General features: G+C 40.5%; 2 protein-coding genes across 2 annotated transcripts; one reads left to right on the forward strand and one right to left on the reverse strand.

The window, feature by feature from the left end:
• Positions 1-5179: 5179 nt before the first annotated feature.
• LOC134400410 (interferon beta-like) lies at positions 5180-7162 on the reverse strand. The gene is made up of 2 exons (XM_063128743.1): positions 6541-7162; positions 5180-5184 (listed from the first exon to the last, which is right to left on the reverse strand). The coding sequence occupies exons 1-2, from the start codon at positions 7160-7162 to the stop codon at positions 5180-5182; spliced, it is 627 nt and encodes a 208-aa protein (XP_062984813.1).
• A 2708-nt stretch (positions 7163-9870) lies between these two features.
• On the forward strand, positions 9871-10686 carry LOC134400411 (interferon beta-like). Its single transcript, XM_063128744.1, has 2 exons — positions 9871-10492; positions 10652-10686. Exons 1-2 carry the CDS (start codon positions 9871-9873, stop codon positions 10684-10686), a joined length of 657 nt encoding a protein of 218 aa, XP_062984814.1.
• The last annotated feature ends 3441 nt before the right edge of the window (positions 10687-14127 follow it).

A 14127-nucleotide genomic window follows, 5' to 3' on the forward strand; every position in this document is an offset into this window, starting at 1 on the left:
TTGAGGAACTGCAGGAGATGTGTGGGCGCCTGCCCCTGCTTCATCCCACCTCCTCACGAGGAGGCAGGAAATGGGCATGGGGCATGGAGTTCTTCAGGCACTTCCTGCCCATCGGGGGTGGGGGGAGCATGGTCAGGATGTTTTGTTTTTGTTAAAACTTACATTTTTGTTTGGCGTGCAATTGCACTCACCTCCCCTCTTTTTAAAAATAATAATATTGGTGGGTGTGACATTCCTCCTTCTTCCTGGGATGTCGCAGACACGTAAGGACCCAGGAGGAGGATCTCATGAGCAGAAGATCACGAGCTCCTCCCTCTCCTTCCCGGAAGGCTGGGAGGTATAGAAAGGGCCTTAGTTGGGGAGGCCCAAACTCCCTGAGCTTACATTTAACCCAATCCCAGCCTGCTTTATGTCCCACTTCAGTGTCATGTCTAGAGCAGGCCTCTATGCTGATGACCTCTTAGACTTGGCGCTATCATCCCTGACCTGCGGTATGCGTTCTATTATTGTGGTTTTAAGTAGTCTTCATTTTGGAGAGATTTGAGCCTCTTGACTCCTCCTTTCAATGTACTTTTTAACAGCTCCTTCTTTTAAAGTCAAATAAGGCTGTGTCAGATGTGTAAGGGGATTTTCTGGTGGCCTTTTTAATTTTCAGAGGTACTGAACATAGGCTGCTTGGAAGCGTGTTTCTGCAATACCTTGCAACAGTACTCCTAAAATTCCCCACTATAGTAGGTGTAAGGAAGATCTGGAGATAGATACTCAGAATGATTGACTTTGTTCAGACTCACAAACTCAATGAAACTGTTATAGCTTTAAAACATTTATTAAAACAACTAAGGAAAGTCAAACAGACAGACAAATCTCTATTCAGCAAAGCAAATTAAAAGAATATACTCACAAGTCTAGCAGATTACTGTATAACAAGACAAATACAAACAAGCAAACATAGACAAACACCATGTAGATCCCATGGTCATGAGATATAATTAATCATGAGCAATGGATGGGCAAAGCAGACCTTATTTTAAAGACATAACCTGCAAATACATGTTTTGTTCTCTTTTACTCTAATTGCACAGGACTGGATTCAGATAGGGAAGCCCTCTCAGGGGGTTGGAGTGAATAGAGAGACATGCATACTTAACAGGATCATGTCTAGGGTTCCTAGTGAGCATGGCTTTACTCACAAGGGCTATTCCATCTCAGGCTAAGCTGGGTTCATTCACTAGCATGTGGGTGTGTAGCCTCCAACAGGTACATCACATCTTCAAACAAAGCCCATACTGACATGGCTTGGGATGAGAATTCCATGAGAGATTTCCAGACTGGACTGGACCAGTATATTGAGGGGCTGGGTCCAAGCTTGATTGCACAAGAGGAGGGTGGCATTATCAAGGGACTGATTGAATTGATATTTCTGTGGGATGAAAGAATGACTTCCTGAAAGATAAAAAGTACAGACTGTATGCCTAGGAGATTGTCCAGATGGAAGTTAGACAATGTTTTCTTCTGACTTATCAACTAATCAAAAGCATCCCTAATGAAAGTACTGCATACTTTAAGACTAGACTTTATCTAGACTTTATCATGCTGAGAGTTAACCAATTGAGATCAACAGGAATTGTAATAAATTCAAGCATGGATCAAACCAAATTATTTAATTGTACAGATGAAGACTAGATTTTCTCAACTGTACCCCCTTAAAATGTAACTATTTCGTATTGAAGCTATGTCAGCTTTTCATCAAAACTCATCAGATGATACTTCTAAGCAGAATCGAAAGTATTTCCAAAAATTATAATGTAGACAAACCTTCCACTCTGGTGAGTGCCAGATAATAAGTTATAGGATTTATTTATTTTTATGTCATCCCATGCTTCTGGGTGCTGGGCAGTGAGGGTTGAACCACATGGGGAACGGATCATGGATTATGCCAATTCCATGAGAAAAAAAAGTCCCACATGATATCTCCACCAGTGTTGTTATATGATTCACATACAGACAGCTTGTAAGTCTCCAACAAAGAGGACTCTTACTTTAAGCGAGTTGAGTCATAAGATCCACATTCAGGGAGAAACATCTCAGGATGCGGTAGAAAACTATATTGTGAACAAGTCCAATGCATTTCATCCTCTTGCTTTCTGTTAGGTCATCTTCCGGGAATAATAATAATAATAATAATAATAATAATAATAATAATAATAATAATAATAAGAAGAAGAAGAAGAAGAAGAAGAAGAAGAAGAAGAAGAAGTGACCATATTTTGGAAACCAGTCAATATGGCTGCCCTCAGGAGGCGTGGCCACCCCAACATGTCTGGCCCCCCAAGGGGCGTGGCCTCAGTCAGCATCCATTGTCAGCATCACCATCATTAGCAGCAGCAGCATTATCAATATCACCATCATACATTATCATTATCAGCATCCATTAGCAGCATCACCATTATCAGCAGCAGCAGCATTAGCATCAGCAGCATTATCAGTATCAGCATCAGCATCCATTATCATTAGCAGCACTATTGTCATCATCACCATCATTAGCAGCAGCAGCCGCTGTCCTCCCAGTACCTCCGCCACTGTCCTCTGTTGCCACCTGGCCTGGGCCACCACTCGTGTCCAATGCCTGGGTGGTCTGGGCCGCCAGCGGCAAGGCAGGGAGCAAACTGACCCCAGCCCCTTCGGTCTCATTGCATGCGACGAGACCCAAGGGGTGGGGCTTCATGTTCGCTCCCTGTCCCAGCTGGCTGGGCCTGGCCCAGTCTGCCAGGGCAGGGAGCAAACTGCTGTGCTGATGTGATCGTGTCAGTGCAGCAGAAGGGCTAGATCAGCCCTGGGGGGAGGCAGGGGCTGGGAGATGCCATCCCGGAAGTTCTGGGACGCATCTTCCAGCTCCTTCCCCCAGGGCCGATTTCAGCCTTCTGCTATGCTAATGCAATTGCATCAGCGCAGCAGAAGAGCTAGATCGTCGCTGGGGCAGGGCCATGGGAGACGTGTTCCCGGAAGTCCAAGAACACGTCTTCCAGCGTTCTCTCCCACCGGGTGATGCAGGCATTCTCCTGTGTGCTGGCACGGTTGCACCAGCACAGAGGAGAAGGCTAGATCGTCGCTGGGGGCAGGGCTGGGAGACACATTCCCGGAAGACACGTTCCCGGAAATATACTGTATATATTTCAGACTTACCATAGAAGCCTCCAACAAAAAGATCCCTTATTTTAAGTGAGCTGAGTCCCTTTGTACCAAGAGGTAGAGTTCACGTTTCTTATGAGTCTACATCAAAACTCTTAGTGCTCCTACGTCAAAATCCTTCAGGTTTCAAATTAACAAGGGAAAGGTTTTAGAATGAACGGGGAATTTTCACCACTTCTCTTCTTCCTTCCAGCTTTGCCTGCTGTTGGTCATGCTATGAAAACAGCTGAATGAAACTGCAGCTTGAAGAGACCGCCCGAATCGTGCAGCCTTCACTTGTTTCCACCAACTACATGCTTCCTAGAAAGCAAAACAGCTGCTATTTCCTGTTCTACTCAATCTGTTACTAAATTGTTCCACTGACTTAAAAATACCAAGATGTCATTATGAAATATGTAGTCCTACATTGGTACTTTTTTTTTTTAACTGAAACTGAAAGACTAACATGAAGAGAATGAAAAATCATACAGGAAAAAGGCCAAAGAAATGATTAAGCCAGAAGATTCTCTATACCTTCTACAAATGAAACTGTCTCAAGTTTCACTGGACAGATGTTTCTTGCATTTGCCATTCAAAATGCCATTCATTTCAATGGGTCTATTCAAAATAAAACTAACATTGGATGCAAACCAAAGATTTTTTGAAAAGAAATCAATTAAAATCAGATTGTCCCTGGATGGATGTTCCAGACCAAACTTTGGGCATGTCTACACCTCCCAGCATTCTGGGAGGAAGCGGGGAGGATCTCATGATATTCTTCTCGTGAGATCCTCCTCCTTGGACAGGCAAGCACGCGACATCCAGGGAGGAACGAGGGATGTGGCACCTGCCATTTTTTTAACAGACGATGAGTGCACGTGTGCTCCAGTGCAAATGTAAGGTGCTTTTTGATCCCACTTCCTTCCCACCTCTAATGGGCAAGGAGTGCCTGAAGAGCTCTGTGCCCCATGCTGGTTCCCACCTCCTTGCGTTTACTTGTGAGGAGTCAGCACGAAACTGGGACAGCCACCCACACCTCCCGTGGTCTCAGGATGATCCCAAGACTGCAGGAAAAATCGGGCTAAAAGCCATCCCAGTTATCCCGGGGAAATAGAGGGATCATCTCTCCCTGCCCCTGGGATCCTCTGTGCATCATGTGGATGCAAAGGGATGATCCCAAGACAATCCCCAGGATAAGGCATGGGTGTAGACATGACATTTATCACCAAGTTCTACCCTTAGAGGTATAACATGTGATGCTCAACCCCATAAGCTCAACACATACAATGTCATTGATTCCTATGGTCTGGACCTGTAATGACAGTGCTGAGACTTTTGCTGGTCAATGTCTTCATTGTGGAGTGGGGATTTAAATGATGATTCTTTTGGGATGTCTCCCCTTTCAGGCTGTTCAAATACACAAATCAACCAAACTACCCATCTTGTCTGGAGTTGCAGGTTTTTTTAATAGGAAGGACATTTGTAATTTTCAGTCAATGCAAAGATACAATAAATAGTATAAATAACAAATATAAAGAAGTAATATCAATATTATGAAGTACTAAATATATATTAAAGAAAAAACTCAATAAATACATATGTTCAAGTTAACTAGCAATATAAATAGCTATAACAACCCCCCAAATATCAATAACAGTGCATTACAATTCATAGAGGACGAAAAGCCCCTGAGGAGCTCCTGGTGCTTCAGCCATTTTGGACTGCACAAATGGCACAAATGGTGACACTTTCACTGATGTTTGTGCCGACAGAGATCTTTGGAGCGTTTTGCAGCTTGATAGGAATTTTGTCCTAGTTCTGGAAAATCTGTTCTTAAATATAGCATTTCCAAACAATTCATCCAGTGATACAGAAGAAGGCTTGCCAAAGGTGTATTGGAGAATCTTCCAGCTGAACAATTCTGTAGCTAAATGAGAAAGCTAAAGGATTGGGGTACTTTATTCGATTCGCCGTTTCATTCAGCTGCTTTCATCGCATCATGGATGGCAGTTTAAGCTGGAAAGAAGAAAAGAAGCAGTGGAAATTACTAACTCATTCTGAAATGAGGTTTCATTTTTATTTTCAGTGATTGTTTAAAAAATGGAACATGTTTAACTCAAAACTGTTCATTTTTGACGTTCCCAATATTCCATGTATGTTGTTCCATATTTTCACTCTTCAGAAGATTCAGAAAATTGAACTTTCAAAAGATGAGATTTCAAATAATTGAACTTGTTAGGAGTCTGTTGTAGGGAGACTTTTTAAAAGGAGAAAATTATTTTCATGCTGTATTTATGAAATCTATCCACCTATGTCTTTTTCTCTATCTTTGCCACTGAATTTCGCCTAGAAGTAATTAATGTAATTCGTCAAGTGTCTTCTGACACCAAGTCGCAAAATAACAGAAAATATTGCACGTTGAAAAGACAAGCGATTTATTGCATGCTCGTTACTACCCACTTATGGGTGTTTGCCGGTCCTTTTGACAACAACGTTCACCGCCCATGCGTCCCATGCTCCTTCTGGCCTTATTTCTGTCACAAAATAGACCCCAAGGAAATCCATTTCTTTCTTTTTTTAAAAAAAGGAAGCAAAATGTACCACCATTTCCTGCTGTATGCAGGAAAAGCTGCACTCACTTTAAAAGCAGTCACCTTGGAAAAGAGTGGCACTTGCAGGGGGAGGGGGAACTTGGAATAGCAAAGGATTTCTAGGCCTCACCCTGAATGCTCCTGAATATTCTGAGGAGCATCCTTTGTGCTGTGATGAATGGGAAATGAAACTCCCCATGGCTCCTGGCCCAATGCAGTAACTGGATGGCATTGGGAAACAGAATTCCCATGGATCCCTGTGAGAATGGATTTTCCTGGGCATGCTGAAGAGCACTCAGGCTTTATGCATGAGGCCAAAGGACGCCTGAGGCCACCAAGGCAACCTCCTTACCTCCTCACCAATGGTACCTATTATTTGTGTGGGAAGGAGTGGAAGAGAGACCAGTCTGGCATTGAGCCCTTCACAAGCTGGCTCCAAAACAGGGAAACTGTTGTAGTTCTCATTAGCCCAGGAACTGCAAATTGTGGGAGTCAATTTCAAACTCCTCCAATTTTGAAATGCACGCTCATCACCAGTTTACAATTAAGGCGTTTGTGATTAATGAAGAAATGCTTAATGCACTACACAAAGATAGTAAGATCCGGCCATAGACCTGACATTGCGTTTTGCATACAACAAAATTTAGAAGTGAATCTTGTTGGGCTAAGAAGAAATATCTGACAAATTTTGGAGGGAACAAAAAGAGTTGCCTTCTGTGAAATTGCCTATTTTAATTGTTTGATTCTTTAAAAAGAATTATTTTAAAAAGTATAGAAATACCTTCAGTGTTAATCCTTCGGATGAGGCGGTCAGTCAACGCAAAACAATCCTCCACTTTCATCTGGACAATCTTCCAGGCGCACATGCTGTACACTTTTACTTTCAGGAAGTCATTGATCCTTTGGAAATACCTTTTCACGATCCGTCTGATATTGAAGCTGTATCTGCCTGCAATCAAGCAAGGTCCCAGCTTCTCAATTTCCTGGTCCAGCCCATTCATGAAATCACTTATGGAATTCTCATCCCAGGCCATTTCGGTATGGTTTTGGTTGAAGATATGACGAATCTCTTGGTAGATTTCATATATGGCCACCTTGGCATTGTCTTCCTGCAATTCACCAATCTTCATGAAATTCTCTTCATTGGGTGGGTGGGTGACATTTACGATGTCATCCATGCATTGCAAAGGCAAGGTTGATGCCATTTTGCGGCTGAAAAGTTCCAAGCTGCCTTCGTTGAATTTTTGCAGCCTGCTGCGAAGTTGGTTGCAGCCCTGAGTTGAGATTTCGGTGAAGAGGAGCATCGTGAGGCCAACGTGCAGAAGCCAACCCTTTGCAATCATGATGGAGATGAAGGAAAGTGCTCTTTTCTGAAGTGTAAAATCTTGAAGATGTGGAATCATGCAAGATGCTCTGGTGTCTGTAGCATCATTGAACCATGTCCTTGTATTTAAATGTTTAGGGTTCCAGTTTCTTCTTGCCTTTTTCTATTTGCTGTGATTTCCCAGTGTATTACTTCCCCTTTTTAATTTTCAGGGAACGTTTAGAAATTATTCAGAATTACAACAATGCAATAATAAATGTTAGAAAATATGGTATGTCTTCTATTCATTTATATTATTATAATTCTTAAAATTTGACAATTATGAAACATTTGTTTTATAACTCCAAGTAGTTATGTTGCATCACCAGATATAGGAAAATGCAACAGTAATGTTAGCAGTAATATTATCCAATCTAACAACAAATGTACAGGGTTACAAAATTATAAATTATTTCTCCAGTAGATAATATAGCAGGTTTTACTCTAATTTTTTAATTCTTTTTTTGAAACATTTTACTCAAATTAATAATAAACAAATAATGCCAATTCATTATATGCTCAGTTGTACTTACTTTCAAGGATATTTTCTTAACAGGTGCTAACAGTAAAAATAAATAAATAAATACATAATCATATAAAGATTTTGAATTGATTTTATTGTCAGCATGCTTGCTAAAAAATTTGGGGGGGGATTGAACCATCAAGTACTGAGGTTTGTTACTGGCTTCTCATAAGTATAAGAAAACTGGATTTTACATTTCTAGAAAACTTTTCATGACTTAATAAGAATAAATGCCTTAGGAGTGCATTGATGATTTATTATTTGATTTAAAACTAGAAAATGGTGCTCAAGCTGGCTAATAATAATCATAATAATAATCAAACATTAAAACAGTGTTAAAAATCATAAAACAAATACGGTACATTATAAAGATAGTAGTATCTACACAAAAGTATACAGGGTATGTCATATATATGTAATCAATGGATATGCATCTTTTTGGTTTTAGAACTGCTGTTGAGATGTCCTTCACCAGCAACCACATGGGAGAATTCCTTCTCTAACATTATTCCCCTCTTATTCAGATTGTGTGTTTTCACTGCCATCCACTATTATGTCGGGATGTTTACTGTGAAGGACAATCCCGGTGATCTAAAATACCCATGTGCTTAGTTGCATCATTGACACACAGAGCATGTCTGCACCAGCCCCTAGGGTCCCTAGGTCATCCCTGTGTATTCAAATGATGCAAGGGGATCCCGGGGGCAACCAGGGATAACCCCACCATTTTCACAGGATAACTGATTGCCCAGTTATTCCGATTTTCCCCACGGTCCTGGGATGATCCTGAGGACCACAGGAGGTGTGCCGTGCAATCCTACCTCCTCGTGAGTAAGTGCAGCACTGGAAATGGGCATGGAGCTGGGGGGTGCTCTGTGCCCTTAGTGGGTGGGGGCAGCATTTTCGCTATCCATGCAATTCTATGACCTCAGAGTAGGAGCTCTTCAGGAACCATTTGATTGCTCTCTTACCATTCGCTTGTGTCTTACCAAATGGTAAGATCTTATGACTTGCTTGCATTTAGGTGGATTGTATATGTGAAAAAATCCAAAAACTGTTGGAAGTTCCCATAGGAAAATATTGCATATCCCATGCAATTAGACAAATGGCTGTCCCCTTTAAAGGACATAGTTAAAAAATAATAATCTGAGAGTTAATTTTGTACATTGTAATAGCAACAAGAATTGCATATACCAGGTTTGGGATACCAGAAAGATTCCTCCAATGAAAGGATGGCTGGATAACATATGGGAATACTTTAAATTAACAAAGATAACCACTAATATAAGAGTAAAAGAAAACTGACAGACTCCAGATGTGTCTTGGGTGAACTGGCCCTTTATTGAATTTTTTTGGGGTGGTGGTGGTGGATTTTGTGTTTAAATCTAAATATTGATTTAGGAACTTTGTGATATTATAAAAGGCAGAACCCCCACCACTCTTGTTTTCCACTTTATAATGCTATGAAAATGATTCATAATTTTCCAGCCCCATTGATTTTATTGTTAAAATGGATAATATAAGACCATCAGTGTCCCTGTTGTATTTTCGTATATCGGAAGAGTCAGTATAACAAGTTTGAATTATAAAATATATGTCTCATAATTGTCAAATTGTAGTAGAAATAATAATAATAATAGTAAACAAATAAATAAACAGAAGAAAGATAACACCTTCTAATCTTCACATTTATTTATATGAGAATTTCTTCTGAGAATATAGGAAGAAGATAACTTTTCCCCTGAATATTGTATAATATAATGAATTGGCATGATTTGTTTATTATTAATTTGAGTAAAATGTTTCAAAAAAAGAATGAAAAATTAAATTAAAATCTGCTATATTTTCTACTGGATAAATAATTTATAATTTTGTAACCCTGTACATTTGTTGTTAGATTGGATAATATTACTGCTAACATTTCTGTTGCATTTTCCTATATCTGGTGATGCAATATAACTATTTTGAGTTATAAAACAAATGGTTCATAATTTACAAATTTTAAGAATAATATAAATAAATAGAAGACATACCATATTTTCTAACATTTATTATTGCATTGTTGTTATTCTGAATAATTTCTAAATGCTCAATGAAAATTAAAAAGGGGAAGTAATACACTGGGAAATCACAGCAAATAGAAAAAGGCAAGAAGAAACTGGAACCCTAAACATTTAAATACAAGGACATGGTTCAATGATGCTACAGACACCAGAGCATCTTGCATGATTCCACATCTTCAAGATTTTACACTTCAGAAAAGAGCACTTTCCTTCATCTCCATCATGATTGCAAAGGGTTGGCTTCTGCACGTTGGCCTCACGATGCTCTTCTTCACCGAAATCTCAACTCAGGGCTGCAACCAACTTCGCAGCAGGCTGCAAAAATTCAACGAAGGCAGCTTGGAACTTTTCAGCCACAAAATGGCATCAACCTTGCCTTTGCAATGCATGGATGACATCGTAAACGTCACCCACCCACCCAATGAAGAGAATTTCATGAAGATTGGTGAACTGCAGGAAAACAATGCCATAGTGGCCATACGTGAAATCTTCCAAGAGATTCGTCATATCTTCAACCAAAACCATACCGAAATGGCCTGGGATGAGAATTCCATAAGCAATTTCATGAATGGACTGGACCAGGAAATTGAGAAGCTGGGACCTTGCTTGAGTGCAGGCAGATATAGGTTCAATATCAGACGGACCGTGAAAAGGTATTTCCAAAGGATCAATGACTTCCTGAAAGTAAAAGTGTACAGCATGTGCGCCTGGAAGATTGTCCAGATGAAAGTGGAGGATTGTTTTGTGTTGACTGACCGCCTCATCCGAAGGATTAACACCGAAGGTATTTATTTACTTTTCAACATAATCCTTTTTAAAGAATCAAAGAACTAAAACAGGCAATTTCACAGAAAGCAATAAGAGATATGTAAAGCAACTGTCACCACTGAAAAAAATATTAGTTATATTCCATCTCTTTTTTGCTTCCCTCAAATTTTGTCAGCTGTTTCTTCTCAGCAGAACAGGGATTACTTCTAAATTTGGTTAGAAGTCCTCTGCATGCATGGTGTCTAGAAGTCCTCTGCTGTAGTCAGCCAGCCCTCCTCATTCCAGCCATTTCTTCTTTGGCATGGATAAGTTTGCTTCAAAAAGTGTGAGGGACAGATCTTTCCAAGGGAAATCTTGGGGTTGGGGGTTAGGAAGTTTTATTATGGGCTGAGCCATGGATGGGCCTGTTGTTATTCATCACTACTCATGAAAGATAAACCCGGTCATCCACCGGACAGCTTGACTGAGAATGTGGATTTGATGTTTTCTGTGGTCTTGGGTCAAGGGTGTGTAGAACACCCCAGACAAATTTCATTACTTACTTCTATGAAAAATTCAGTGGCAATTATAATCAAATATATATAAAATTACATAGACGGGAAGATTTCATGAACAGAATGTGAAAACAGTTGCCTCATTTAAAGAAGTAGCCAATTAACAGACACCTAACAAAGCAATTCTGTTTTATTTTGTTCTGTACAGCATCTTGAACATTGATGGCGCTATATAAATAAATATTATTAATAATAATAATAATAAGCAAGCTATTTGAAATCAAATCGTTTAATAGTAAGTGAATTATCTGAATGTCCTGAGGAATGACATATGCAACATTTATTATTATTATTATTATTATTATTATTATTATTATTTATATAGCACCATCTATGTACATTGTGCTGTACAGCGTAAAACAGTAAATAGCAAGACCCTGCCGCATAGGCTTACATTCTATTAAAATCATAGTAGAGCGATATGGAGGGGAAGAGAATGCAAACAGGCACTGGGTAGGGTAAACAGGCACAGGGTAGGGTAAAACTAACAGTATAACAGTATAAAGTCCAAACAGCATCAAGTTTTAAAAGCTTTAGGAAAAAGAAAAGTTTTTAAACATATATTTATGTTTAAACAATATACATAGTTTAAATATGGAACATTTAGAACCAAAAGCACCAATATTTGGGAGACAAACATCTTGAAAATGTTCCATATCTAAAATAATGACTGAAAGGGGGAAATCATTTCAAAATAAAAGGGGATTTTTCACTCTTCTCTTCTTCCTTCCAAAATAACCTGCAAACTGTGATGCTATGAAAACAGCTGAATGAATCTGCAAATGGAACACTGCGCCCAGATCATTGAGACCTTCACTCAGTTCCTGCAATGTCGTGTTTCGAAAAGCAAACGGGTGCCACTTCCTGTTCTTCTGCAACTCTTACTGAATTGTTTCAATTTGTAATTTTGAAATATGCAATGCTGCAATGAAGCATCATGACAAAGATAAAGGACCAAAATAGAAAAGAAAACCCATTACAACGACCCAAGTAATTGTTCAGCTAGAAGATTCTGCAACTCCTCTTGAGTATCGCTGGATGGATTATTTGAGGGCAGTGGGTGGGTGGGGGCAGGGAGAAGATATAAAAGAAGAGATCTTTCCAAATCTGGGACTAAATTCTTATTAAGCTGCAGAACATCCCAAAGGTCTGTGCCGGCACAAACAACAATGGAAATGTGCAGGTTACATAGTCAAAGGTGACAGAACTACAAGCATGGGTGCAGATTGAAATGCCCTATAGGTTGTTTAATGTTGATTTTGTGAAGGTGTTATTTATATTTTAGGGACTATTATTGTTATTTATATTGCTAGTTAATTTGATTTATTTATTTATTTATTTATTTATTTATTTATTTATTTATTTATTTAATATAATCAGGGTTCAATCCTATGCATAGTTACACAGGAAAAAGCATTCTTTCAGCTCCCAGCATTCCCTAGCCAGCCATGCCTTGCTGGGGAATGCTGAAAGTGGTAGGAATTTTTTTCTCTGTTAACAGGCATAGGTTTGTATCCTTAATTAACATTCTTTATTACTATTGTTACATTTTAATTCATGTGTTTTTAAATATTATTTATTGTATCCTTGCATTGACTCAAAATTACAAACCTGCTTCCTATTAAAAACTGCAACTTCAAGCAAGATTTGGATGGTTTTGTATATTTGAACAGCATGTAACAGAAGGGGCTGGGTGGGGTGGAGCCCTTCACAAAATTGGAACAGTGGTGGTCAAACCTTCAGACTGTGCTCAAACATGTGCTGTATGCATTGCAATCCCAACAGACCTGTCCACCTCTGTTCCTGTTTGGGGAGGAGGGGCTCACCTATATTCCCCCCAGGAGAACTAACGCATCATACACACCTACTGTTGGCCCTCCTAGGCCATTTCTACGCTGTTATTTTTCCACAGGGTCATCCCTGTGCATCCAAATGACGCACTGGGGATCCCGGGGGTCAACCCGGGAAAACCCCAGGAAAACAGAAACTGGGGATTTCCCCATTTTTCTGCAGTCCTAGGACCATTGCGGAACCATTGCGGAACAGCAGGAGATGTGCGGGCGCCTGCCCCTGCTTCATCTCACCTCCTCACAAGGAGGCGGGAAATGGGCATGGGGCATGGAGCTCTTCAGGCACTTCCTGCCCATCGGGGGTGGGGGGAGCATGGTCAGGGTGTTTTGTTTTTGTTAAAACTTGTTTGGTGTGCAATTGCACTCACCTCCCCTACTTTTAAAAATAATAATAATGGTGGGTGTGACATTCCTCCTTCTTCCTGGGATGTCGCAGACACGTAAGGACCCAGGAGGAGGATCTCATGAGCAGAAGATCACGAGCTCCTCCCTCTCCTTCCCGGAAGGCTGGGAGGTATAGAAAGGGCCTTAGTTGGGGAGGTCCAAACTCCCTGAGCTTACATTTAACCCAATCCCAGCCTGCTTTATGTCCCACTTCAGTGTCATGTCTAGAGCAGGCCTCTATGCTGATGACCTCTTAGACTTGGCGCTGCCATCCCTGACCTGCGGTATGCGTTCTATTATTGTGGTTTTAAGTAGTCTTCATTTTGGAGAGATTTGAGCCTCTTGACTCCTCCTTTCAATGTACTTTTTAACAGCTCCTTCTTTTAAAGTCAAATGAGGCTGTGTCAGATGTGTAAGGGGATTCATAGAATCATAGAATCATAGAATAGCACAGTTGGAAGGGGCCTACAAGGCCATCCAGTCCAACCCCCTGCTCAATGCAGGAATCCACCCTAAAGCATCCCTGACAGATGGTTGTCCAGCTGCCTCTTGAAGGCCTCTAGTGTGGGAGAGCCCACAACCTCCCTAGGTAGCTGATTCCACCGTCACACTGCTCTAACAGTCAGGAAGTTTTTCCTGATGTCCAGCCGGAATCTGGCTTCCTTTAACTTGAGCCCGTTATTCCGTGTCCTGCACTCTGGGAGGATCGAGAAGAGATCCTGGCCCCCCTCTGTGTGACAACCTTTTAAGTATTTGAAGAGTGCTATCCTGTCTCCCCTCAATCTTCTCTTCTCCAGGCTAAACATGCCCAGTTCTTTTAGTCTCTCTTCATAGGGCTTTGTTTCTAGACCCCTGATCATCCT

Source organism: Elgaria multicarinata, chromosome 6, assembly GCF_023053635.1.
Source record: "Elgaria multicarinata webbii isolate HBS135686 ecotype San Diego chromosome 6, rElgMul1.1.pri, whole genome shotgun sequence".
NCBI lineage: Eukaryota > Metazoa > Chordata > Lepidosauria > Squamata > Anguidae > Elgaria > Elgaria multicarinata.